Raw genomic sequence first — 24,433 nt, forward strand, 5'->3', positions numbered from 1 at the left:
TCTGCATGTGGCTTAAATTGACCAAGACTCTACTTTGCCAGAGAGTTCATGGGTTGAAGCCCTTTCATTTTCTGTGGTCTCTCCATACCTTGCATTTTATAAAGCACAAATTCTCTCCTGCCTTCTAATTTGATCCAGCCATGAGAAATTCTATCAGGATGACCTGCAGATTCCGTATCTTACAGATGCTTTTGTTGTGAACATTTAGTCTTCGTTGTGTTCTCAATTCAGCTCTTGTCTCAGATTCCTTCCCCCAGAAATGTTCCCGGAGCAGTCAGCAGTAAGGGAGGAAAAGATAGCTAGGTGGGGACTAGATCCTTAGAGCCAAAGTCTTCACTTCCTCTGTTTTTCTTTGTGATCTATCAATCTCACCACACTTGGAACCACCCACTCCCTTGAAGATTGATCTGAAGTTCCTAAGCATCAAATATAGACCTGTCAGACAGAAGCATCTGTAGTGCTTCTGAATGGCATTGTCGTGAGGATGAGCAGCAGTGATGTGGCGAACGTGACTGGGGAGCGGGAGAGCGAGGGCAGGGAAGAAGAGATCCCAGTGCAGACAGCTCCGGAGACTGTAGAGGGCTGAATTCTTGACGGACAGTCAGCAAGGGAGCTGTGCTCCAAGTGCCCCTTAAATTTGGAAGACATTGCCAGAGATCAGGCCGGAGGATCTGAGAGTGTCAGTTTGCACTGGCCACAGAAACTCCTGCTCAGATCTGAGTTCTGATTCAAGGGAAAGATGGAAGCACTGAGGAGCAACTGGTGACGTCATTATTTAGCCCCTGATTTCCACAGCAGTCCAAAACATAAAGGCCACACGACCCGGAGCTGACAAAAGAAGTTAAAGGAAGATTTAATGAAATTTGTAATTTTGCTACGTCTGATTCAGCCCAAGCAGAATGCTCCATTTAGAAAAAGGGGGGAGGTGTTGACTACAGTAATGGGAAGGAATCTTGGGAAATAGGAAGGGGGAAATAAATAGCTCTTAGTGTCGGTAGAACTGTTTGTGAAACACGAATACTATACTGGACAGCAGAGTCTGGTCTGTCAGTCCTGATCACTCAGAACAATCTAAGACCCATGGTGTATACACTGAGTCACTCAGAGTGCTTGAGCATGGAGAACAGGATAGTGTGAAAGAGGACGTGTGTGCAGACCAGCGTCACACGGAACCGCCAAAGGCTACCCCGTGAGCGTAGCTTCTTTTCCTTCTCACTAGATTTTTATTCTCATGTTTTGATGTTTTGTTTCAATCCTTTCAAATTTCCCTCCCTAATTTAAACCTAAGACAGAACTTCATGACCATCCTCATCACTAATATTATCTATTGTGCACTGGCATTCTGGAACCAGTGTGGGTGTTTGCTCACTGTTTTCACAAACAGACGTCTGAGGCAGGTGTGCTGATCACGTCATCACACAGAGGAAGGGATGTGACCGTGAGAGGCTGTGTAGTCTGCATAAGGTGACCTGGCTCCCACAGCTCTGTGTGTGTGGGGGTGATGTCCATGCACACATGCCCACAGACCGGGTTTCTGTAAGGAAATATGGACTTAATCATTTAAAGGCTTTGTCAACATACCAAAGATATATTGTTTAAAGTATAAAATAAGTTTAAAGGCTTGGCTTAAAAAGGTCTCATTTCCTAAGAACTCGTATCTGGAAAAACCTCTCCTGCAGTTCATGATGCTGGTTACAGGGCAGACATAAACAGGTCATCTGCATTCCCTGAGAATCGGGACTTTTTGCTTCATTTTGACTATGTTTTATTTCTCCTATCTTTTTTTTTTCATTTTAAACAACATTCACAAATACTTTATTTTTGAGCAGATGAAAACAATTGAGAAGTCATAAAAATTCCACAACAGTTAAACAATATCAGAGCAAACTCTTTGTTATATTTTTAATACAGAATCACCATGTGTCCTGTATGTAATGTCCTAAGAGTTTTCTAGCACCACCAACACCCCACCCCTTTCCTTGTTGATCTTGGATCAGATCAGCAGATACTTAGCTCTTCCTTCATTTCTAGTGTTTTTCCTGTTTGAGCTTGCTTTGTTGGTCTGTCAGCTCAGAATTGAGTCCTGCCACCTTGTATGATGATTTGTGGGATTGCAGTGTGTCTGTGACTGTCAGGTTTAGTTCCCCTCCTGTGCCTCTGTCTGGATTGACCCCACTTTTTAGAGACTGGTTGGAAAGCAGGAAGTTTCTGTGTTTTGTAGTAATTTGCTTATCTTACTTTCAAGTCTGAAGGACTCTGCACCAAAGTCACCTGAATTTACTTTTTTTTTTTTTGGCAGTAGGGCAGGGTATAGCTCTTTAGTTCTCATTTCTCTCAGTCCCCCCTCCACATACATAAAGGGTTACCCTAAAGTTTTTAAGCCTGTCCTACTCTTGTAGACCAGGCTGGTCTTGAACTCACAGAGGTCTGCGTGTGCTGAGATTAAAGGAGTGCACCATCACCAGGCTAGTTCGCTTTTCTTACAGAATGAGATGTACTAATTTACTGGTTTTAGAAAAAAGAAGTTAATTGTTATCGAGATGTGAAATATATGAATAAATGATGTTTGTAGTAGTTGGTCGGTTGTGCTACAGCCATACTGTATTTTAAAATCGTGCATCTTTGACACATCATATTTCTCCTTCATGTTCAGAGACGGTCTTGCTGTATAGTCCAAGCTTGCCTCACGTTGGTCATGTCTTAGTGGAGTAGGAATACCATAGAATGCCATCTGTACAGTCCAAGCTTGCCTCACGTTGGTTATGTCTTAGTGGAGTAGGAACATCACAGAATGGCATCACACGGAGGTCTCCCTTTTCTGATTCTCGGTGTTGATTATATCTTGGCCAAATCTTCTACTTGAAAAGAAGTCAGATTTTCCAAGGTTGATTGATTCACTTCATTGTGTTACTCAGAAAACAGGCTTTTCATCTCATTCTTTCAGGGGCGGCAAGTACTAACAGCACTGTGCTGCTCTGGTTAGGGCTCCTCTGACTCGATCCCATCCTGACAGATGGGACCAGAGTGGTGTGCATTTGAGAAGAAAGATCACAGAACAAGGCTGAAAGCCGTAAGGAATTCAGTCTCCTATAACAGCTTGCAATCACCCAGATACGATGGCATATGTTTGTAATTCTATCACTTTAGAGAATTTCTAACTCAAATCCAGTGTAGGCTACATGGTGAGATCCTATCTCAAACAAAATGGGAAAAACAACAACAACAACAAAAAAAAACCAACCCCAAATCTCTTTTGCAGATCTACTCAGGGCCCTTCAAGAGCTATTTTTATCCCTTCCAGTGACACAGCCACAATGGCTTCATGACCTCCCCCTCGCCTCCACCTCTCTGAAACCTCAACAGCCTAGCACCATGTCCTTTGAAGCAAACTTCTAACACACGAGTCCTTTGGTGAAAAAGAACTCTGAAATCACACCCAACCACAGCAGGCACCATCGGTGTGACTGGACGTATCTTCTGTGCGTCCAACCACAGCAGGCACCGTCGGTGTGACTGGACGTATCTTCTGTGCGTCCCAACCACAGCAGGCACTGGCAGTGTGACTGGACGCATCTTTTCTGCATCCAACCACAGCAGGCGCCGTCACTGTGACTGGACGCATCTTCTGTGCATCACTCTGCTTGTCATGTGTTAAATATTAAGCCACTTTGGTACCATTCTTATCCTATGGATCTTATACCACACACACGCACACACATGCACACACACTGTATCCATAACCTGATAGGTTAAAAGTTTTCCTGTACAGTTTTACTTGTTCTTCAAAAAGCAAATGTTCCTAAGTACTTAATTTGCTCCTTTCTGAAGTTGATGTTAGCTTAGCTACATTTGAAAGAATGAGAAATTAAATAATAAAAACCTCAGCTTTAGATCAAGATGAATCCCTCAGTGTCTTAAATGCTTGAAATAAAACTTTCATATAGTTATTACGGAAAAGCCCCACGGACCCACTGTAATTATATTTTGAGTTTGTTTTAATGAGCTTATCTTATATGTATGTATGACTCCGTATGTTTATGTCCTCTGTGTGTCAGCTGTCTGGATCTCATAGATCATAATTTCCAAATTAAATAGTTCCAATAGCATGGAGTTTGACTGATCCTTGACCCCCTGTGTGGTTTGAGATGGAAGATGGTTTTAGATGGTTCTAGATGTAAGAACGCGTATCGACTTGCTCCTCTGCCCACTGTCATCTGTCTTTAGATGGGCTCAGCTTTCTCAGAACTGATTTCTCCAGCGGGCTATCTGGGTTGTCTGGAGGACATTCTGCCCCGTGCTGAAGTGGTGGTCCTTACAGGGTGCCGTGACAGGATGATCTGCCTTCTGCCGTGGTGCTCGGCTCTCCCGTCCACAGCCACTTCATTCTTTCCATCTCCTCGGTGACTAACCTAAGTGCAGGGCATCACAGGGGCAACAGAAGCTCAGCATGAAGGGCGAGGCTACTCTGCTGTGGGTCATAAGTGGTTGCCGTCTGATGTCCACTCAAATCCCAGGCACAAATCTGAATTGTGGATATGATGATTCCAGCAAGATCCTTGAATGCTTTATGAAACCTGCAGCCCCTCAGTCACCCAAGCCAAACGGACACAGAATCACTTGAGCACTCATTTTGTCTTGTCAGTGAGGTGATGCCTTACAGTAAGAGAGCAAACTGTTGAGAAAGCTTTGTGCTGTTCCCCATATAGACACGAGTGAGGTAGAGAGAGGCACTGTTATTGGCATGCTAACTTCTCATACTTGAGACATAACTGCTTATTATCTTAGTGCTTTAAGGCACAATTGTCTTTTTAAAGTTTTACTTTGACTATGTTTTTGTTAATTTATAATTTGTATTTAAATATAGTCAGTTCCTGAAGACTAAAAAATATTTGTATGTATACATGTGAAAATTCCAGTTGTTAATTTCACTGTCGTGGTTTCGAGTGTTTTCAACTCACATAGAGTAAATAAGAACTTAAATTCATTTGTGAAAACCTTGGGATTAGAGTTTTGTTATGCGTCAGGATATATAGTCAGTGAGGAAATTGACACCCAACAAACTATAAACATGTATTTGTTTTAATGCATACATGTTTGACATAAACCTAAAGATGAAGGTGGTTCTATTGTGGTTAAAATGGGGAGTGGTGGAGCATACACTTGCATACACTATAAAATCCATTCACTTGTCCTCTATTTGTTTTGTCTAGGAGGTAATGGTGACTTTGAAGTAGAAAAATATTGATCCATTTTTTATAGCCAGAGGGATATTAATACATTTCCACTTTTTTCCAGCACACTGATTTATGTCAGTACATGGACAAGCACCCCGGAGGGCTCCATCCAGAGAATGTGAAGGTAGGAAAGGGGATGTGAGGACCAAGGGTTCACATTCTTCATGTGGAGTTTTGAGTTCAAGACGAACATCTCTATGATCATTTGAAAGGTTTTTTTTTTTTAAATCTTATGTATGTAGGACATCAAATTAAAAAGAATTAGTTGTTATTTTAGTTGGGGGAATTAATAGTGTTTCAATGTTAAATAGTTTTACTATAAAAGCATTTAGATTGTTTTCTGTACTTTCTGGTCACTTTTGCATAATATCTTTTATACAATAATTTACATGATAATTTCAGTAACTGAGTTAAAAGAGTGTTTGTGATATATAAGCTGAGAGTATTTGCTCAAGTTTTAGCAAAAAAGAATATATACTTTGTTTTTTCTTTAGATGTTTACTGTATTCTACTCTTCTTGAGTTTTTAATCTTGGTTTAAAGGATGTTTTCATGAAAAGCAAAAGATGAGAAAAAACTGACTAAAACACAGAGGTTTATTGATTTGTATAATTAATGTTTTCAATATTTTCAACATTGTGCTAAAATAAAATATCAGTCTCAAATAGAAAAAAAAAAAGGAAGGAAGGAAGAACCACACCAGCAAAGGAAGATGGTGGGTGCTGGTGGAGTAACAGTTTGAAATTTTTGATGCAAAATTATTTGCAACCTGGCACTACATCCCGACCATCAGGTGAAGAGTGTGGGTAAACTGTAGTCGTGCCCAGGATAGTGCTAGCACGACAGCGATGTGATCCATTTGGATCCCTCATTTCACAGAAAATAAACATCACAGCGACTGAGATTGAGACATATGTTAAAGGACCTTAGTTCTGTGTTGAATGTTTATTTCCCTGTGGTACAAAATTAATACATTAAATTACTGTTGTTAGCTGTATTATGACTTTATTAACAATTGGTCATATAGGTTTATTCCCATTTTTATATTGAAGATAATAGTGTTCTCTTCTCTGAAGTTACAAAACATTAGAAACTGAACACAGTGAGTTTGAATGCCCTGTGTTCTGGCATCTGACATGCAGACCATGGATGCTGACAGCTTCAATTCCTTGGGAGGCCACTCACCTATTTATATGTTGGCTTTTACTCACTGTTTGCTAAGAGACAAGTCACTCCTCCAGGGTTACAGTTAGGATTTACACTGCACGTGAAATTAGTCTCAAAGATGTCTGACAATGGCATGGTGACAGATGTCCCATTGGTATTTCTGTTCGATGTATTAACGTATTCTTTCATGTGGTGATATTTATTGTCACTTAAGTCTATGAACATAAAATGAAGAACATAATAATAATATTTGCTAAATTAACAACTGTTCATAATGCTGTGTTGGAGATTGATTAAAAGGAAATCATTTGAACTAAAACCAAGACACTAAAAGAATTCTACATTTTTAGAAGATTTGAAAATGAGGTGAAATGTTATTATCTTTAAAGAGTATGTCCTGGACTGTTAAGATGGTTCAGTGAATCAAAGAACTTGTCGGGCACAGGCTTGTTGACCTACTTAGAATCCCAGGATCCTGGAATGGAAGGACAGCACACACTCCAAACTTTGTCTTCCACACCCCTGCTGTAACGAACATGTTCTCACATTCACATACAATTTGCACGTTATTATTATTATTATAACAGTAAAACATTTAAACCAAAGTATTGGCTCGAAGGCTGTGTCTTTTTAACTCATCTAACGCTCAGTGTCTGGCTCAACATGTCAGATGTCATCAAATGATCGGAAGATAGTGCTCGGTATGTATTATGGTTAAAAAAAGAGAAGAGAAATGATCAAATTCTTTTGCATACAGATTTCTCGGTTTGCAGCTTGACAATGTGTAGAAATGTTTTAGATATTTATCTTAAATTTACATTCTCTCTTTGTTTTTACTTCTTCCATATTTGTTGGTTATAAAATGTCAACGTCAGGATAGGGAAATGGCTCCGTGGGCAAAAGCACTTGCTACCAAGCCCAGCCACCCGAGTTCCATGTCTAGGACCACCATGGTGTAAGGAGAGAGCAAGCTCTCAAACACACAATGTCACACTTGCCTTCCCCCATAAACATACATGCCAATAATATAATTGATAAGTCAATACACTTGTGAATTGAGGGGCTTTCTCTTTGTTTGATTTGGGCAGAATTTCAGGTACCACAAGCATAATGTGTTGTGGGGGAACAGAGAAAAAGAAGGGGCATCTGGACTGCCCTGTGCCCTCCAACTCTGCAGGAGCATCTGTAATATTTTAAGTTCATTTGGTACTAATTTTAAGTGAAAAATTTGTGGAAGCTTTATTGTTTCTGTGTAGCATTCCTGGTAAGTACTAGAATAAGCTCAAGAAAATTAGTCAGTATTAACTAAATTTCCCAAACCGTGCTGCCACTTAAATTGCCTGCAGAATGTATCTGTTATTAATATGGCATTCTGAAACAAATGTTAACTCTTAACTAATAGTTCATTTCTAAGCATTATATACATTTTTGACAAATGAGTAATTTCAGCAATTAGTTACCAAGAAGACGATTTTAAACCTGATGTTAAAGCCTGAGGACAGGGCCTTATTATAAATATTTATGATGATTAAAGACATGGCAACCCATTTCTACAGCACGGAAATTGGCATGTGGGAACTTCTTAGCTTTCTTGGAGACTACATATTTTTCCACATTTTAAACACTAGCTACCTTACAGCATATTAGAGTTTGGTCATGATTGAGTCACACACAAGACTCATCTCAGTTTATGATCTTATACCTATTAGTGAGTTATAGATTGGCCCTTGAATTTTTTAAACAACTGAAACAGTTTAAATGTCTCATTTTATTCTGGTTTCATGTATTTAAAAATTGATTAGCCCGAGAGACTGGAAATTAAGGTTCATGGAAAAAAAGAAAAGATTAATTGATGCTGTCTCTAGCTGGCAGACATACATATAGATGATGGTATCTTATTATCATGATGAGATTGAGTCTTCCTGTGTTTCATGTAATGTATTTCCATTTCTGTGATATAATGACCTTTCTAGATGATTCTTTACAAAGTTATATTTCCCGTCTTTTAAAAAAAAATAACTGAAAATGTCCAGAGTAATTTTGAACTCCCTGCCCTATTCCCTGAAGTATCTGCAATCCTCTTGGTATAAAAACTAGCTCCTGGCTTTCATTTCAGCTAAAATATGAAGTTTATTGTGGTGAACAGTGGCTGTCTTTCTTCTGTAGGTCAGAGAACAAGCAGGTGTATAACAGATAAAATAATGTTATGCCAAATTAAGGTTGTCTTATACAGATGGCACTGAGAATTGATTCCTAAATGAGACTCTCTGATGCTTAGAGAGGAAACCAAATGGCACCTGATTTTCTCCACAGTCTTCATTAGAGCTCTCATTGACCTAGTAATGACACCTTCTGATGCATATTATAGAGGCATATTATAGAGTTTTTCCTAATTCTATATGTTGGGAAATATGATGTTTTTCAAAAAATGTATTTTAAAAAAAATTCTATATACATTATTAGTGCTTACCCAGGAATTTCCTGAACACTTTTGTCCTATTTTTGTAAAAAAATTATACTCCCTATTTAGAAATTAAAGGATTGGTAGAAAATAAAGTTATAATAAAATTGGGCATATCAATCCATAGTGTATTAGACATGCAAGGGGCAAGTAAGAAGTATATTTTATGATTAACCAGTGAGGCCAACATTCAATGGAATCATTTGTTGATATACTTGTTAACCACTTGGGTCTGATAGAGAAATCAAGGCCAGCTAATTAAATAGTACATTCTTCAGTTGATCTAAAACTCAAACTTAAAGCATGGTAGGATGCAGTCTCAGAATCAGGCATGCTATATGTAGTTATAGGGCAGCCCAAGTGGACGTTCCCATTGGGAATAGGGGAGATGCCATCCTGGAATTCAGACTTTAATCAGATTATCCTCTCTGCCTCTCTCCATTCTGCGATGGACATAGCACAGTACATTAGTGTTCTATGTTTCCACCTCTCTCCATTCCGTGATGGACGGAGCATAGTACACTAGTGTTTTGTTCATCAAAAAGGACAAGATGCCCATCAGGGAAACCAGCAGGTCCAGTGGAGTTGCACACCGGATTCAGCATTCAGCACTTTTTTGATTGTCTTGGCTAAGCATGGCTTTTGTGTGACAAGCCAGGAAAGCCCATAGGTATTATCTCATCATTATGTAATCTCTATTATTTCACATGCCTCTGGGAAGTTGTTGAAAGAAATTCATTGGTCGTATATACCCAAACTCACAGTTTTAATTATTACATTTCACTTGGAATTATTTTTCTCTGTCGTGTAGCTTCCTTTGATGAATATTCTCCAAGACTTTCAGGCTTGATTCATTATTTGTTAGTCTTCTGGGCTGTATCTTTATCTCTTTCTTAAGTTTATATTACCCTTCTCGATTCATATCAAGATATTTCATGCTGATCTAGTCTCTAAGATGTTATAGACATAAAAATCATTGAAATGTAAGTGCTTGTTCGTTTTCATTGTGTGGAAAAGAATTTCCACTAAGTTTCTAAGTGTGGGATGTTAGCAATTCATTAACGAATCCTTGTGTTTTGGTCAGTTTCATGTCAACTTGAAACAAGCTGCAATCTTTTGGGAACATTTCTCAGCTGAGAAAAATTCTCCCTAAAGTTGGTGTATAGGCAAGCCTGCCCAACTCCTTGATTAAAGATTGATATTGGAGGGTCCAGTCTACTGTGGGTGGTGTTGCTCCCTAGGCAGGGCTGTGTGAGAAAGCAGGCTGAGCAGGCCATATGTGAGCATTTCTCCATGTTTCTGTTTGGAGTTTTTGCTCGGATTTCTTTTCATGATTAATTGTGGTATGCTACTGTCAACTGAAATAAATCCTGACCTCCCCAAGTTGCTTTTCGTTATTGTATTCAGTTACAGCAATAGAAACCCTAATTAAGACCCATGGTTCTCTGCGCATTTTTTTTTTTTAATCATAGCCTCGTAGCTACTGGAAGCCTATTTATTCTGTCAGGTCTGCTTTCACAGAACTTTACAGAAAACAGATTTATCTTGCAATCAAATTTGATCCCCTGGGAGTCTCCTAGTTCTAGATCTCCCAGCTTCAACCTGGTCACTCTGGGCATTTCCATCCAAGAGCATTCTCTTGCTTGGTGTCCCCCATTAGACTGAGTTGTGATGGAAGACAGTTGATCTGATGAGCCCAACTTTCAAATCAAATGAAAACAGTTCTTCCCACAGTAGCTGGCCCTATACCTCAGAGTCTCATTAAAAAAAAACCTGTATTCCTGTTCAGAAAGCTGCTATCGTTAGAAAACAAAATTTATTAGTGTACCAGGATCTTAGAACTGTTAACTAATTTTGATATTATCTAGGGATTCTGAAACATGTTATCTATCTTTCTCAAGATGGTATAGGAATCTAACAAAGCAGTAGAAAGTAGAGAAATCCAAGAGGGTGGAAGTGTGGTTAGTTTCTTCTGCCATGCATGTTTCCTGCCAGCTGGATGTTGAGTGCGATGCAGAAAATGCATCCTTGTGGCCCGATTCACGGCCATGGATCCCTGTGTATTTTACTGTCTGAACACTGTGTTAAAGGCTTTCAAGGACTGTTAGAGAGTAGCTAGCAGCTTCCCTTGATGAAAAGCCAGTTTCTAAGAAAATTCCATCCTATTTGTTATCCTTGTATCACCTTCTTGCCATTGCTGAAAACCTGACACATCAAATTGCAATGACACTTTGTAAAGTAAAACTACTTAGACATGATTGAATATATTATATTGAAAATTAGGACTCAATATTTATATTAGAGTCTTTGAAGCTTAATTAAGTGGAATGAGTCATAATGAATCATTCTGTAGAGTCTTCCCACTGAAGAGGTAGCTTTACGAGAGAAGTATTATCTGATGCAAGTTTTAGAATATTTTGTCAGTGTTTCTAGTTATTTTTCTAGAAAGGTGGATATGTAGCAACATCTAGAACAGTGTACTCCATAACAAGGTCTCAGTAAGCAGTTAATACTACAGCCATTTTCCCTACTGCCTGTTCTATTGTTGTTCATAAAGTTGTGAAATGATATAATTTAGTGGTTCAAGTGACTGTTAAAGGTATCCATCCAAGACTCAAGCAGTCCTTCTTAAACTGAGAAACCTAAGAAGGAGAAATGTTTAACAGCCTCCGGATGACAGCAACATAGGCTCGCTTTCTTTGTAGGAAACTACTGGCCTGCCATGGGGATGTGCACTATTGTCAATAGCTCTAACTGGTAGATTTGAAAGTCTTATATAATCCCTAAACTCCTTAAAGGGAATTTTTCATGCCTTGGAAATCTGCAAAATGTTCTCTGTTCTTAATCCTGTATTAAGGAGAATCTTGTATATTAAAGAATGCTTGTATTGCTGACCATTCACAGAACCCAATGAGTCTAGATAGTAAGGCACAGTGCATCTGAAGTTACATTTTAGACTTTGGTGCCATGGGTTACTTAAAAAGCTTGTTGCTGTATCTCTGATATGTCTGAGGAACAAATTACAGCATATTAAGTTCAACAATGTGTACCATTACCAACTCACTTTCAAAGTTATGATTAAAATACCTGCTTTTTTCACTTTGAAAACTTTTTGACATGTTTCAAAAAGGAATAGAGTATTAAAGGGCACTTGTAACTGATATTTATTGAATTTTAATCTCCCTTTTCTTATACCTATAAAGCAAAGTGTTTATATATGTTAGTAAGTGTTACATTGATAAAGAACAAAAAGCGGGTGTTTTTAGCAAGTATATGCCATGGCACTGAAAATGTGAACTGTTGCCTGCAACGGATGGCAAGGTTTGGAGGCTATTGGTCTGTTCCTGTCAGAGCAACTCCACTTATTGGTTCATTGTGGAAGGGCTGTCTCCTGGTATTTCAGTTACAGAAATTGAACATACTCATACTGGGGCGTAAACCTTCAGACAGTGTGTGGGTGGGTGTGGAAGAATCTTTGCAGAAGGATTAAGTAGGATATTCCATGACGGAGTGTTCTTGGGGAGGCCTCCTGTGCAGTGCAGCAGAGATCTGGGAATCAGCTAGGAATGTGATGCCTAATACGATCTACCAGTCTTGTCCATGCTCCTGCCTGCTGCCATATTATTTATTTCTAGAAAGACTTTTGAATAGAACAAAATGGGAAACTTGAGAACCTTTAGCTTATTCTATGCTGATTGGATCTTTTATGAAGTTGAATTCCTTTAATAATGATAGCACATTAGTTACTTGGGTGTCTGGCTGCATCAGAAGTGCCGCTCACTGCGTTAGCGACAGCGTGATGCGATGCAAGTCCACAAGCATCGTGAGAACTCAGAGGAGGCTTGCTTCGGACTTGCCCTGTTGGCAGGTCTTTATCAGAAACACAGACTTTGAGATCACAGGGATTAAAATAATACACGTAACAGACTTGGAACGATGTTAGCAGTAAGTCTTTATCCTTTCTTTTTCGTGCTGTGGGGTTCCTCTGGCATTTGCTCAATTTAATAACCAAGCTAATCTGATCCATCCTCTTGGCCCGTGTGGGCCACTCTGGTGGTCCTTTCCCCTTCACATCCTCTGTTGTTTTGTAGAAGGTCAAGTGGCAGCTTAATTGCATTAAGGTTTATGTAACATCTAAGAGATAATGGCGGTCCTGGAAACTCAGATGAGAATGTTGGGTCCGTTCCTGGTTTGCCTAAGGAGAAACCTCCCATAACCGAGTTCTCCAGTCTTACTGAAGAGTACCACATCGGATGTTCTATGTAGATCACCAAGGGGTGGAGTTCTTACTGTCTCCTACCCTGCTTACCAGAGCATAGACTGTTAGCCACTGTCAGATGCTATTGGTAAAACACACACGTTCACCCTTGCCCTTTCTTCTTTTCCCTCTTTCTCTGCTCACCTTCCCCCCTTTTTTCCCTTCCCTTCCCTCCCCTCCCTGCAACCCTTCTCCTCTTACCTTCCTTCTTCTCATTTGTTTCTTTGATAATGTCTCAGTATATAGCTCAGGCTGGCCTGGAACTTGCCATCCTCCTGGGTCAGTCCGTGTGCAGGGATAGCACACCCAAGCTTTGGTGGAGTTTGCTGTTGTCATCTTGACTCCCCTACCTTTATGATATTGTTGTGGAGATTTTACAGTTTCGTACGCTATCTTCTTTTCTTTGTTCTGGATTTATGTAACACTCATGGTCATGGCCTCAAGTTTGCACCTCAGAAAAGCAACAGTTTATCACATTATTAGTTCAGTTTCTGACACCAGGGAATACATAGCCTGATTCCCCCGTTCCATTTTCAGAGTGATAGATTTCCTGAGTTGTTTTCTTCTCACAGGCTAATCTTCACACAATGGCAGAGTCAGGTCTATTACTGTTCAGCTGCTAGAACTTTCCTTTCTTGTACCTTCGGGATAATGAGTGTGAACTGTGGTGTGAAGGTCTCTTATGGGACAAGGAGCTGTTTATGTAACTGTCAGTCTCTCTTTGCATGATGGTACCTGGCAGTGTAGAGATTTGCCTTGTATTCATTTTATGTACTTTGGGGGTGGTGTTAGCCCCCAAAGTTTAGAGCTTTTGTGCATTTAAAGCTGAGCGTGTGATCTCATCCTTCTCTGATCCCGATTTTATTCTTCTTCAGCATGATATCCTAGTTGCAGAGCTTCTGGATTAGCAGGATTCTGTATTTTTCTAGTTACTAAGGGTATTTGCTCCTACCTAATCTGCCCACTTCTGCTCTTAGCTGTTTGAGCATCCTATTCCAGGACTTCCTATCTGTGATCTTTTTTATCTGTCTTTATCCAGATGTCTCTAATCCATTTGGTAAAATCATTAGTGATACAGGCGTGCCAACTGTGTATCCGGTTTATGATGAGGTATAAGGGATACCACTTGTGCGAGCTGGAGTCAATTCTGTATGATGTGCTCAGAAGCTACAGTGGAGACATAGAGTGGGAATGTTTTATCCAGAGCAGAGGGGCTGCAAGGGGACAGAAAGCAAGTCAGGGAAGGCAGCAGGGAATGGGTACAGAGTTGAAAAGCAGCATGCCTCTGACGATGGTCTGGCAAGATTCCTTAGAGACAGGAATCGTAGTGACGGAGCACCTGGCTGAAACTCGAGTTCAGTTCCTTGGGTTCCCAGGGCGTGTTCTTGGATGTTCAAACACTATGCCATCAGGCTGAGGAAGCAGCTTCTATATCAGCATGCCTACACACGGTGATCCTTGTCTCTAGTTCCTGTACAGGTTAGGGAAGAGTGTCAGCTTTGTAATCAAGCAATCTTGGTTCGTGCCCTGGGTCTTACACTTATCACTGTGATGGGGATAATGGTAGTGCATATTTTCTGCTGTTCCTATCAGTTTGAAAGCATTGACATGGTTAAACAGCCAAATCCACGGTCCTATAGCTTCTAAACAATAGCCAGCATCTTGGGCAATGCCAAATTTTTCTTAACAAGAGATTTATTTCTTAATTTTAGTATACGCTTCTATATCCATGTGTCTCTTGATGCATTTTAATTCACCTACTCATCTTCCTTCTGAATGGAAGAACTAGGAATGTCATAGAAATCATGTGCCTTGGTTAAGTGGACAAAGAGGATTAGAAGTTAGGGTGATGTTAGTGTCCAACCTTTTCCATCTTCTATGTAGGAAAAATTAAGAGGAGGCAAATTCTGGAAAGATGTTTGTTTTCTGGGGTCTTTAGCCAGAATTTTCATCTATTCTGTCTCAGAATAGACACTCACATCTGTCTACTTGTACTCTGGAAATAGTGAGCCAAGGCCTTCTCTTTCCCATGCATATTTACCACCTAGAAAGATGTTTGAGGTGAGCTAATTGTACTGTCATTGCTACATGTTGTGTCAGAAGACAAGTGTGCTTGGATTTCGTAGCCCTGGTTAGTGGGAGCATTCCAGAAATGCCAGCTCCCAGCCCTCCAGGAGCTGCTAATCGTTTCCACTTGACTATTTCAGAGTGGTTCCAGCTTCGTTCTTTTAACTCACGTTGGATTTCCTTGGCACAGCCTTTTGTTACTAGTTGGATTTATGAGCAGGATATAGTTGGTGCATAAATTTAAAATCCGTTTGTTTTGTTTTTGTTTTGGGAGATTGATTGCTTAAATACTAGGTCAATGAGAGTGACTTTGGCAAGCAAATTATTTGAAATTAACTTCCCTGCAAGCGGAGCTTTGGGATAACGTGTGAATTATTCTTCAGTTACGAGAATAGAAGCATTCGCTTGATGTAAACGCCAAAGCGAAGTCCTCTAGTCATTTTGTAAATATTTGTCACACCCAAACTATTGCTCTGCTAGGCAAGGTCAGCCCTGCAATTAGTGAAGGTGCGTATGTGTCTTCAGGCAATAACCAGTCTCCACAGCCATTTGTACAAAGGCAGCCTGATCACCATTTGCTGGTAGTTGGACACGACTGTCTTGTTTTCATTGTCTCAGGTCATCTTATCTTTTCATTCCTTAAAGCACGTTAGTGGTGGACCCTTGCTCATGCCATTTCTATAGAATCAAATAAGAATAAATAGTAATATAAAGTTCTTATCTTTTATAATATTATAAATTTCTTTGCTCTCTTATACATCATTTTAGTCTAGAGAGATTGATACTGTAAGACTGTAATCACCTTATCTTCCATATTCTCTGTCATAGTTCATAGATGATAGAACTCTGTGGCTGAGGAAGTACCTTGATTGACACCATGATGTTTTAGAAATTCTCTGATTTACTTCCTAATGAATTGATAATGAAATGATGATTGATATACTAATATTGCACATTTTGCTTAATAAGTAGTAGGAAGTCCAGAGGTGGTTGCCCATTCTCACTGATGTATTTGTCAGACTGTATTATGAAGTGGCATTTATCTGAATTTGGCTTCTAACTCTCATCTCCCCTCTGTCTTTCCAGTTGTTTTTATTTCAGTTGCTGCGAGGACTGTCGTACATCCACCAGCGGTATATCCTGCACAGAGACCTGAAACCACAAAACCTTCTCATCAGTGACACGGGGGAGCTGAAGCTGGCAGACTTCGGTAGGAAGGCAGCTAATTGCCAGTTTATTTGTCTCACTGTGCGAATGCCAGGCAGATGGTGGCACTGTCTTTGTTTAGGCACCGTTCTCTGTCATCACTGATCCTGGTAATCCTTTTTCTGGAACAAAGAAATGATTTCCATCTTTTGAAAAATGATAAAGTAAAATATAATGGTTGGTGGATTTTTATAAAGTAGAAGACTGTTTACTGTTCTTCCTTATATAATCACAAGATCTTCACACATGACAGCAAACAAAATCTCAGGAAAATTCTGAACATAAAATATCCTCGAGGAGATCTCGTTTCTTTTCCTAGTTTTTACTATGAAAATAATCTGAAGTCAGATAACGGGGTGGCTTACCACACAACTTCAAAAAATCAAAGCATTTTATTAAGTGTGAGGAGATGGGAAGTGAAATCCCTGTACCAGTTTTGTCATCCTGGGCGGACAGCACTCCAAAGTATATGTTCCTCTAAGGACACAATAATGTAGGGTCTAGTGTAATTGTACCAGGAGTGACTGTTATTTTGGGCAGTCCTCATAGCACTGTGGATGAGAACACTTATCACAATTCTCGGTTCTGGAGCAGGCCTTTTAGAAGATGTTCTTAGAAATCTGAAGCCTGGCCTTTCACATCTTTGCAAAGCCAAAGGAAGCCAATCTGGTGCCTCTCCGTTCTGCCGCTGTGCTGTGGCTCACTGGGGTCCCCGCAGTGGGAATGACACTTGATGGCAGTGTGCTGTGTTGACGCTACACTGCCTCAATCATTTCTGAATACATATTCAGATTAGAAATTTGTTCCATTAAGAATGGAATGAAAATATTACCCTTGGGATATAAAGATGCCTGAGGTTGAGACAACCTTTGGAGGAAAATAATTATTTTCCCTATTCCAACCCTGAATAAATAGAAGAGGGAAGAGAGTGGCTGTGTATTTCAAGGTCAGGTAGTTGAACACTCCCAGACACATCTACACTACTGGGTTTTTTTTTTTTTTATGACATGTAGTCTCTATTTTCTTTTTTTTTTAAATTTATTTATTTATTAAAGATTTCTGTCTCTTCCCCGCCACCGCCTCCCATTTCCCTCTCCCTCCCCCAGTTAGGTCCCCCCCCCCATCAGCCCGAAGAGCAATCAGGGTTCCCTGCCCTGTGGGAAGTCCAAGGAACCCCCACCTCCATCCAGGTCTAGTAAGTTGAGCATCCAAACTGCCTAGGCTCCCACAAAGCCAGTACGTGCAGTAGGATCAGAAACCCATTGCCATGTTCTTGAGTTCTCAGTAGTCCTCATTGTCCACTATATTCAGAGTCCGGTTTTATCCCAGGCTTTTTCAACCCCAGGCCAGCTGGCCTTGGTGAGTTCCCAATAGAACATCCTCATTGTCTCAGTGTGTGGGTGCACCCCTCGCGGTCCTGAGTTCCTTGCTCGTGCTCCCTCTCCTTCTGCTCCTGATTTGGACCTTGAGATTTCAGTCCGGTGCTCCAATGTGGGTCTCTGTCTCTGTCTCCTTTCATCGCCTGATGAAGTTTAATATTCAGGAGGATGCCTATATGTTTGTCTTTGGATTCACCTTCTTATTTAGCTTCTCTAGGATACTCTGGTTTCTCTTCAGATCGTATAAATCTTTCGCCTTTTACACTACTGGGTTTTATGTGTGCCTTTCTTCCAGAGAGAAAAGGAAGCAAAGTTAGCACCATTAGGTATGTGTGTTATGAAACACCTTTCTTCATCAGTTACTTTAATATAAACAGTGAAGCTTTGTATGGTTTCATGCATGTGTTGTTTATTGCCAGATTTGGCATCAGGATTATATGAGGTAGCTACATATAAAGTCTGTTCCAATACAGAAACCAGTAATGGCGGGGGGAGCAAGTGGTAGAGAGAAATTCTGTAGTTCCTCAGGTTCAAGGAGCTAGCTTTGTGGCAGTCATGTTGTAGTTTGTTGTTGTCAACTTTAAAAGAATTTCCATTTTAACAGTGATTTTTTTAAAAATCATAGTTTGCCAGGATAAGATATCTGTTGAAGTATATTGTTGCATTGAACATTTAACTGAATTGAGCCTGCTCCTTATATTTTGTGTTGAATATCTCAATAAATGTGCATTATACAGATTTGTCTGCATAACTAAAGATACAGTAGAATTGTCTAAATGTGATTTATAATTAGTTTTACATTTTAAGATGTTATTATTTTAGCAAGGTTTGTTCATCTTCAAAGACTCCCTTAAGTCTTCTGGTTGTCCAATATCAGTCAGTCAGTCAATCATTCAGTCTTGAAAATATTCATATGACTAAGGTTATATAGGTTATATTTTGGAATAATGTTTCCAAACAAAACATTAGCATTTTATATCAGATTCAGTAACAAATTGAGATGGAAGTCTTAAAACCTGCAGTGATTTTTTTTAAATGTAGAAAATTTAGGAAAGTAAATAACTCAGAAATTATATTTTAACATTTTTATATAGTTTCTTTTTGTCTTTATTGTACTCTGTTTCACTTACCCATTACATATCCTCAAAATAAATGCGTACTCTTGTCTAAGTATTTATCTAATATGTCTTTAATGTGTATTTATGGTAAGAAGTATGGCAAAGATCATTTGTATCAGCTGGGATTTTTCTGTTATTGGCTAAAGTGTCATTTCTGTTCATACACACTTCTGTGTGTGTGTGTATTTCACTCTTTGTGGTGAAAGAATGATGTACTAGCAGTGCAGTGATGAGAGTTTTAATGGAATCAGTTCTTTGGTCCACACTGATCTGCAGAGCATGGCCCATGAACTTTCAGTGACATTTCAGTTGGCGTGGGGCCTGTGCATGGAGGATTAGGAGCAAGACTTGTTCACCAATTGACAATTTCCCCCCAATTAATTGTGCGTTATTTTGTACATTAATTTAAGACACGTGATTAACTGTGATTTACTGTGTTGGGGTACAAGTGTGTGTGAGCTGAAGGAAATGCATGGGAAAGTACAATGAAGCTAAATAGTTAAATCAGGACAGCTCCAGGCAGCAGAACAATTAGACACAGGTCTTCATCCAGAGCCCGACTCTTGAAGAGCTTTGTAAATTCTTTCTTTGTCTTACCTTTATCTTTCTTGCGAACAAAGGCCATAAACATCCGGATAAAAGAGGCAAATATGTTCTGAATGACTGTATCCCCAGTGCTGTAAATGCTGCTTCCTTATTAGAAAAAATATGCTGGAGGATAAGAGCACTAACATTTATCAGGCTTATCCTGTGTTCTGTATGTGCATAAGTCGCTTCTTGTTTCCTCGCTAAATAGACTTATGGCAGGCAGTCCACCTTTTGAGAGAAGTGTGACATTTGGAGTGAGGTAGACCTTAGGAGCCTTGGCCATACAGGTGTCTGGTCACAAAGCTGGGACAGTAGGGACCTTATCCATAAATTTTAATCTCAGGTGGCCCTGTGTCTTTATACTTATAGACACACACATTTTCCTTAGAGTAAATTGCTACTTAATTTTTAATAAATTCTTTAACTCTTTAGTAAAGCCGTGATCATTATTTGAATGCTACATATGGATGTTTGTAGATCTATTCTATATTACAATAAATATGATATAATTGCTATGTCTATTGATCACACTAATAAAATATATCTCAGAATTTACATAACATTCTTTTTTCATTTGACTAATTTAGCAGTAATGTGTACATTGGACTTTAATACTAGGGTGATTTTTGTCCTTGGGTAAGGTATACCAGATGTTGCTGTACTTGTAGATCCTTTACCTCGGAACAGAATATAATTTAACTGTTTTCCGGAAGCTGAGTCTTGCTTACCACTCACCTGAACATCATTTTCTCCGTGCATTTAGAATGAATGAATTGAGCTGGCTTAGCACCTCAACATTCCTGTTGCAGGGGTTTCTCTGTTGTTGTGTGGTAAAATCGCCTGCTCCATTGGGCTCACTTCTATTTGTCTTCACTTTATCTCTAGGGAAAATTGTTCAAACCTGTCATGCAGCACCAAGGTAATGAGGACATAGGCTGTCCTCGCACCACAACCTTTTACTGGCCTTTATTGTCTCCTGGGATGCTCATCTTTCTGCTTCCAATGTGGGTGTCCTTTTTATTATTATTATTATTATTATTATTATTATTATTATTATTATCTATAGAGGGACAGTTCATGTGGCCCTGCCCAGAATAGGGCCATTCTCCCTGTTCTCATCAGCTTAGCCACTTCACTCACATTTCCAGTGCATTGAAGGTATTCTAGTCACTTGCTTTTTTATTTTTATTTTTTTCTCATCTTGCTCACTGTTATTTGCACTATGTGCACAGCCCTACAGTAGATACTAAACACAAACTTAGCAATAAATATTGCTTGAATGGATAAAATACATAACAAAATGAATAATCATCTAAAGATAAAGACTCACTTGAATCTACTAATTTCTGTTTCTTCTTTGGAAAACTAACTAATTCTAAATAACTAGTCTCTTTATTAGAGTTGTTCTAGCTCTTGATAGTACCGGTGTGACTGCTGGGTTGGGATAGTGTGGAGTCTTAGGTTTCCTATGAGTCTCTCACACAGCTCTTGGTATTCACAAGGGGTGTAACTTCAGGTTGCAGAAGAAAAACATCACTGAGAAGATGTCACTGTAGACCCTTGCTAATCACTGAGGTGAGCTGTTATCAATTGCAGAGTATATCAGACATTGAATTAAGAGATCATTGCTGAATATAACTCACTTTTGGTCTTTCAAGAAGTCATTTATTTGTTCTGAGCTTATGCTTGGTGTGTGAAATGAAAGACAATGATCTTTTTAGTGTTGATGATTTGTGTTGAACATTTTTGACCATGTTAACCTATTTTTCTAGTGACAAGGGGCTTACTAGTAATTGAAAATCTGTCCACTAAGTCTAAATCAGTATCCCGCCATTCCTCCCAGGAATCTAAGTTTTGATTCTTCTTTTTTTGAGATTAATATAATCTCATCATTTCTTCTTTCCCTTCCTTCCCCTAACCCATCTCATATGTCCCCTCCATACCCTCACTCTCATTCAAATGCATGGCCTCATTTTTTAATTGTTGTTACCTACATATGTTTGCATATGTGTTTATCCCTAAATATGTAAATACAACATGCAGAGTCCATATCATGTTATTTATATGTCTTCAGTTTTTTGAGATTCAAACAGATGAGTCCAGCCATACTTTTTGATGTATTGAGTACCTTAAAAGAAAGAGATTGAAGCACAGACAGCAAATGCATGAATTCATCAAGACTTAGAAGTTTATTTACTGTTTAGCAGTGTAAGACTCAAAGTATTTTCATCTAAATTAGATTATAGTAAAGTAGACTTTAGATTTCCAATTTTATGTGGCTCTTGGAAGATAGGTTGGAGTCATCCAGGTTTCTTCTGTTTTTAAAGGTCACGGACTCACTCTGTTGAAAGACCATTAGGCTAAGTGTGTGCCTGGAGGTGGAAAGAGAGCTCCAAGAAATCTCTAATAAGCATTTGAAGTCATAGTGTGTTTTACTGACTAGTCAGTGGAGGAAGAGAGTTAAACAGCTGTGTGGTTTCAGTCAAGGAAAATCACTCTTTTCTTCCTACATTGGCCTAGAATATCACCTTCCTGAGGTCGATAGTTCTCACCAAGATTTTTTACGGAACTTTTGTAAACCGACTTTATATTAATTTAAGGGACATACTAGAAATGTGTCTTTGTAGAGGACATATTACGTGGATGGTTGTTTGTCTTGTTCTTCTTGGAGTTCACATAGGAAATAGTAGAACACAAAGAAATAAAATTTTAGGTGAAAAGTAGCGTCCCTCCAATCAGTTTGCTAGATTTGAAGTCTTTATTCCAAAAGGTATAGATGTCCAACTATTTTGTATTGTTCACAAATGAAATTTATCATTAGATCTATAATAATTACTTAACGTTAAACTTCACCAATTTGTTCATGGTCTACAGGATTCTATTTTACTGTGTGTTACTTCTAGCATGTAGTATGTAATAATCAATGACTTTATTACCCAATGAAGCATCACTTTACTTTTAAAAGACCGTTGGACCATTAAACATATAAGCAATTTTTAATGCACAGTTTAGGCAGCTGCTTTTATGTAGCTCTGCAAACAGGCAATATGTTTAGAATGAGATGCTCCACTCTGGAATGTGGACAGAGCTGTGCCCTTGCTCTTTCTTGCTCAGCATCTTGCATGCACCTATGTGGGGAGCTCATATGGACACATTAGCATCAGTCAGGTTAGAGACACATTTCCACCCTTACCACAGGAGTTTGGCTGGGGAAATCTCTCCTGAAAAACAACTGGCAGATAGTACTGGATGTGGGAACTTTACTTAGACTAACCTTGAAGTGACAGAAAGGAGTACCAGAGGTGAATAGGGTCAAAGAGCCAGCTAACCGGGGGCTTTTATTATGAGATGGACCAGTAGATGAAAGAGCAGAAAAGAGTAGAAAATTCCAGGTCCATGTGATTATGATGGCTTATGAATAGTTAACATTAAACTCTTATAAAAGTCACCGACTCTTGTAACTAGAGTTAGAAGAAAACTCTAAAACAATGTGTTGTTAATGCCATCATCCAGTTGTCAGTAAACTAAATCATTAGAGTCTTTTCCTCTGACCTCATTTTCAAAATAGAGGCCCCAAATCTATGAGGTGAAATAAAGGTATATCAGTTATAAATCTGTAAGAGAAAGGGAAAACCATTCATATTTGCAGTTTCAGGATTTTTCATGTAGATATGTTCCCCTGTGGCATTTAAACCCAGGGTCTAGTGCACATCAAGCAAGTATTCTACCGCTGCATTATGCCCCATCCCCTCTCTGCATTTCCATGGAGGTTCAGACATAGACATAGTATCCCAGGGATGGAAATCCACTAGCAGTGTGATAGCTACACCAAGAAGTGATTCCTCATGCTACTGTTTCCCTGTATTATGGTCAGAGTCTTTAGCGAGGCATCAAGTAGACAATTTATTTTAGCCATTTCTGACCTGTTCCCCAAACACATAGGAAGATAAGGGTATTAACAAGGCATCCCTAACATGATAGTTTGTACTGATCTAATGATCTGAGACAAGTTCAACAGTAAGGTCCCTCTTTTCCACTGGGATCCCTTATGTAAGATGTCACTCTGTATGACCCACTAGACCCAACCATGTCTCCTATGGTAACTGTAAGAAGAGAGACAGCGGACATTTCTTACAGACCTAGAGATCTTACTGGAGTTATCAGTTGGGATTGGAGCCCCAGTAACTCATGAGATGAACTGAAACATTGAGAAACCCTTGGGCAATAGAAAGATGAATTTTCTTTAGCAGCATTTCTGTTACCTTCCAGCCATACTGCGCTCTAGTTGAACAGATGCCAGTGATTCCTAGGGGCGCAGTATTCTAGGACCTCTACCGTCTACGGAGCTGAGCTTCTTTTAACTCCCAACATTCTCAGACCCCCACTTTGGACTGTTTCTGCATCCCAGTAAACAGTTTGTCAAAACGTAGATCTCAGCTGGTTTTCTGAGGTTCAGCTCCGCTCTGCCACTGACTGCCCACAGTCACCAGAGATTAAAAACCGAATGTCACGTGACTGCTCACGTGTCAGCTGCCAATTACAAAGTTCTAATTCTAACCAGATATGTACTAATAGGGATTCCCACAATTTCCTCCTTAGGTCAAACACTTTACTAAAATGGCTCACACACAAAAGTAAACACACTTAGATTCACTAGTTTACTGTAGAAGGTACAATTTGGAAACAGCCAACTCGGAAATGCCTAGGGAGAGGGAGGGCAGAGGAGAGGGGCAGATGTAGAGCTCCCAGCATTCACTTCTCCAGGCACACCAGCTCTCTCCACATCAAACTTTTACCAACCACGGAGCTCTTTCCAGCTTGCCATTTATCTTGGGGACCCAGTCATCCATCATCTCCTCAGTGTGCAAGTAAAACAGTCTTAGAGTTCAGAGATTTCAGCGATCTTACGAGGACTCATGTCAAGAACTGGAGACTAAGACCAAATATTACAATTAA

General features: G+C 39.5%; 1 protein-coding gene across 7 annotated transcripts in view; it reads left to right on the top strand.

Annotated features, from left to right (window-relative positions):
- Positions 1–24,433, top strand: part of LOC121434735 (cyclin-dependent kinase 14) — a 526,212-nt gene that overhangs the window by 257,179 nt on the left and 244,600 nt on the right. For all 7 annotated transcript variants that reach the window (XM_041633665.1, XM_041633666.1, XM_041633668.1 and 4 more), the window contains 2 exons: positions 5,296–5,358; positions 16,273–16,396. In XM_041633665.1, the coding sequence (XP_041489599.1) occupies positions 5,296–5,358; positions 16,273–16,396 (187 nt within the window). The remainder of the gene's footprint in view (positions 1–5,295; positions 5,359–16,272; positions 16,397–24,433) is intronic.

The sequence above is a fragment of the Microtus oregoni genome, unplaced genomic scaffold (assembly GCF_018167655.1).
Source record: "Microtus oregoni isolate MIOR12 unplaced genomic scaffold, Mior012 000044F_ref0000062, whole genome shotgun sequence".
Taxonomy (NCBI): Eukaryota; Metazoa; Chordata; class Mammalia; order Rodentia; family Cricetidae; genus Microtus; species Microtus oregoni.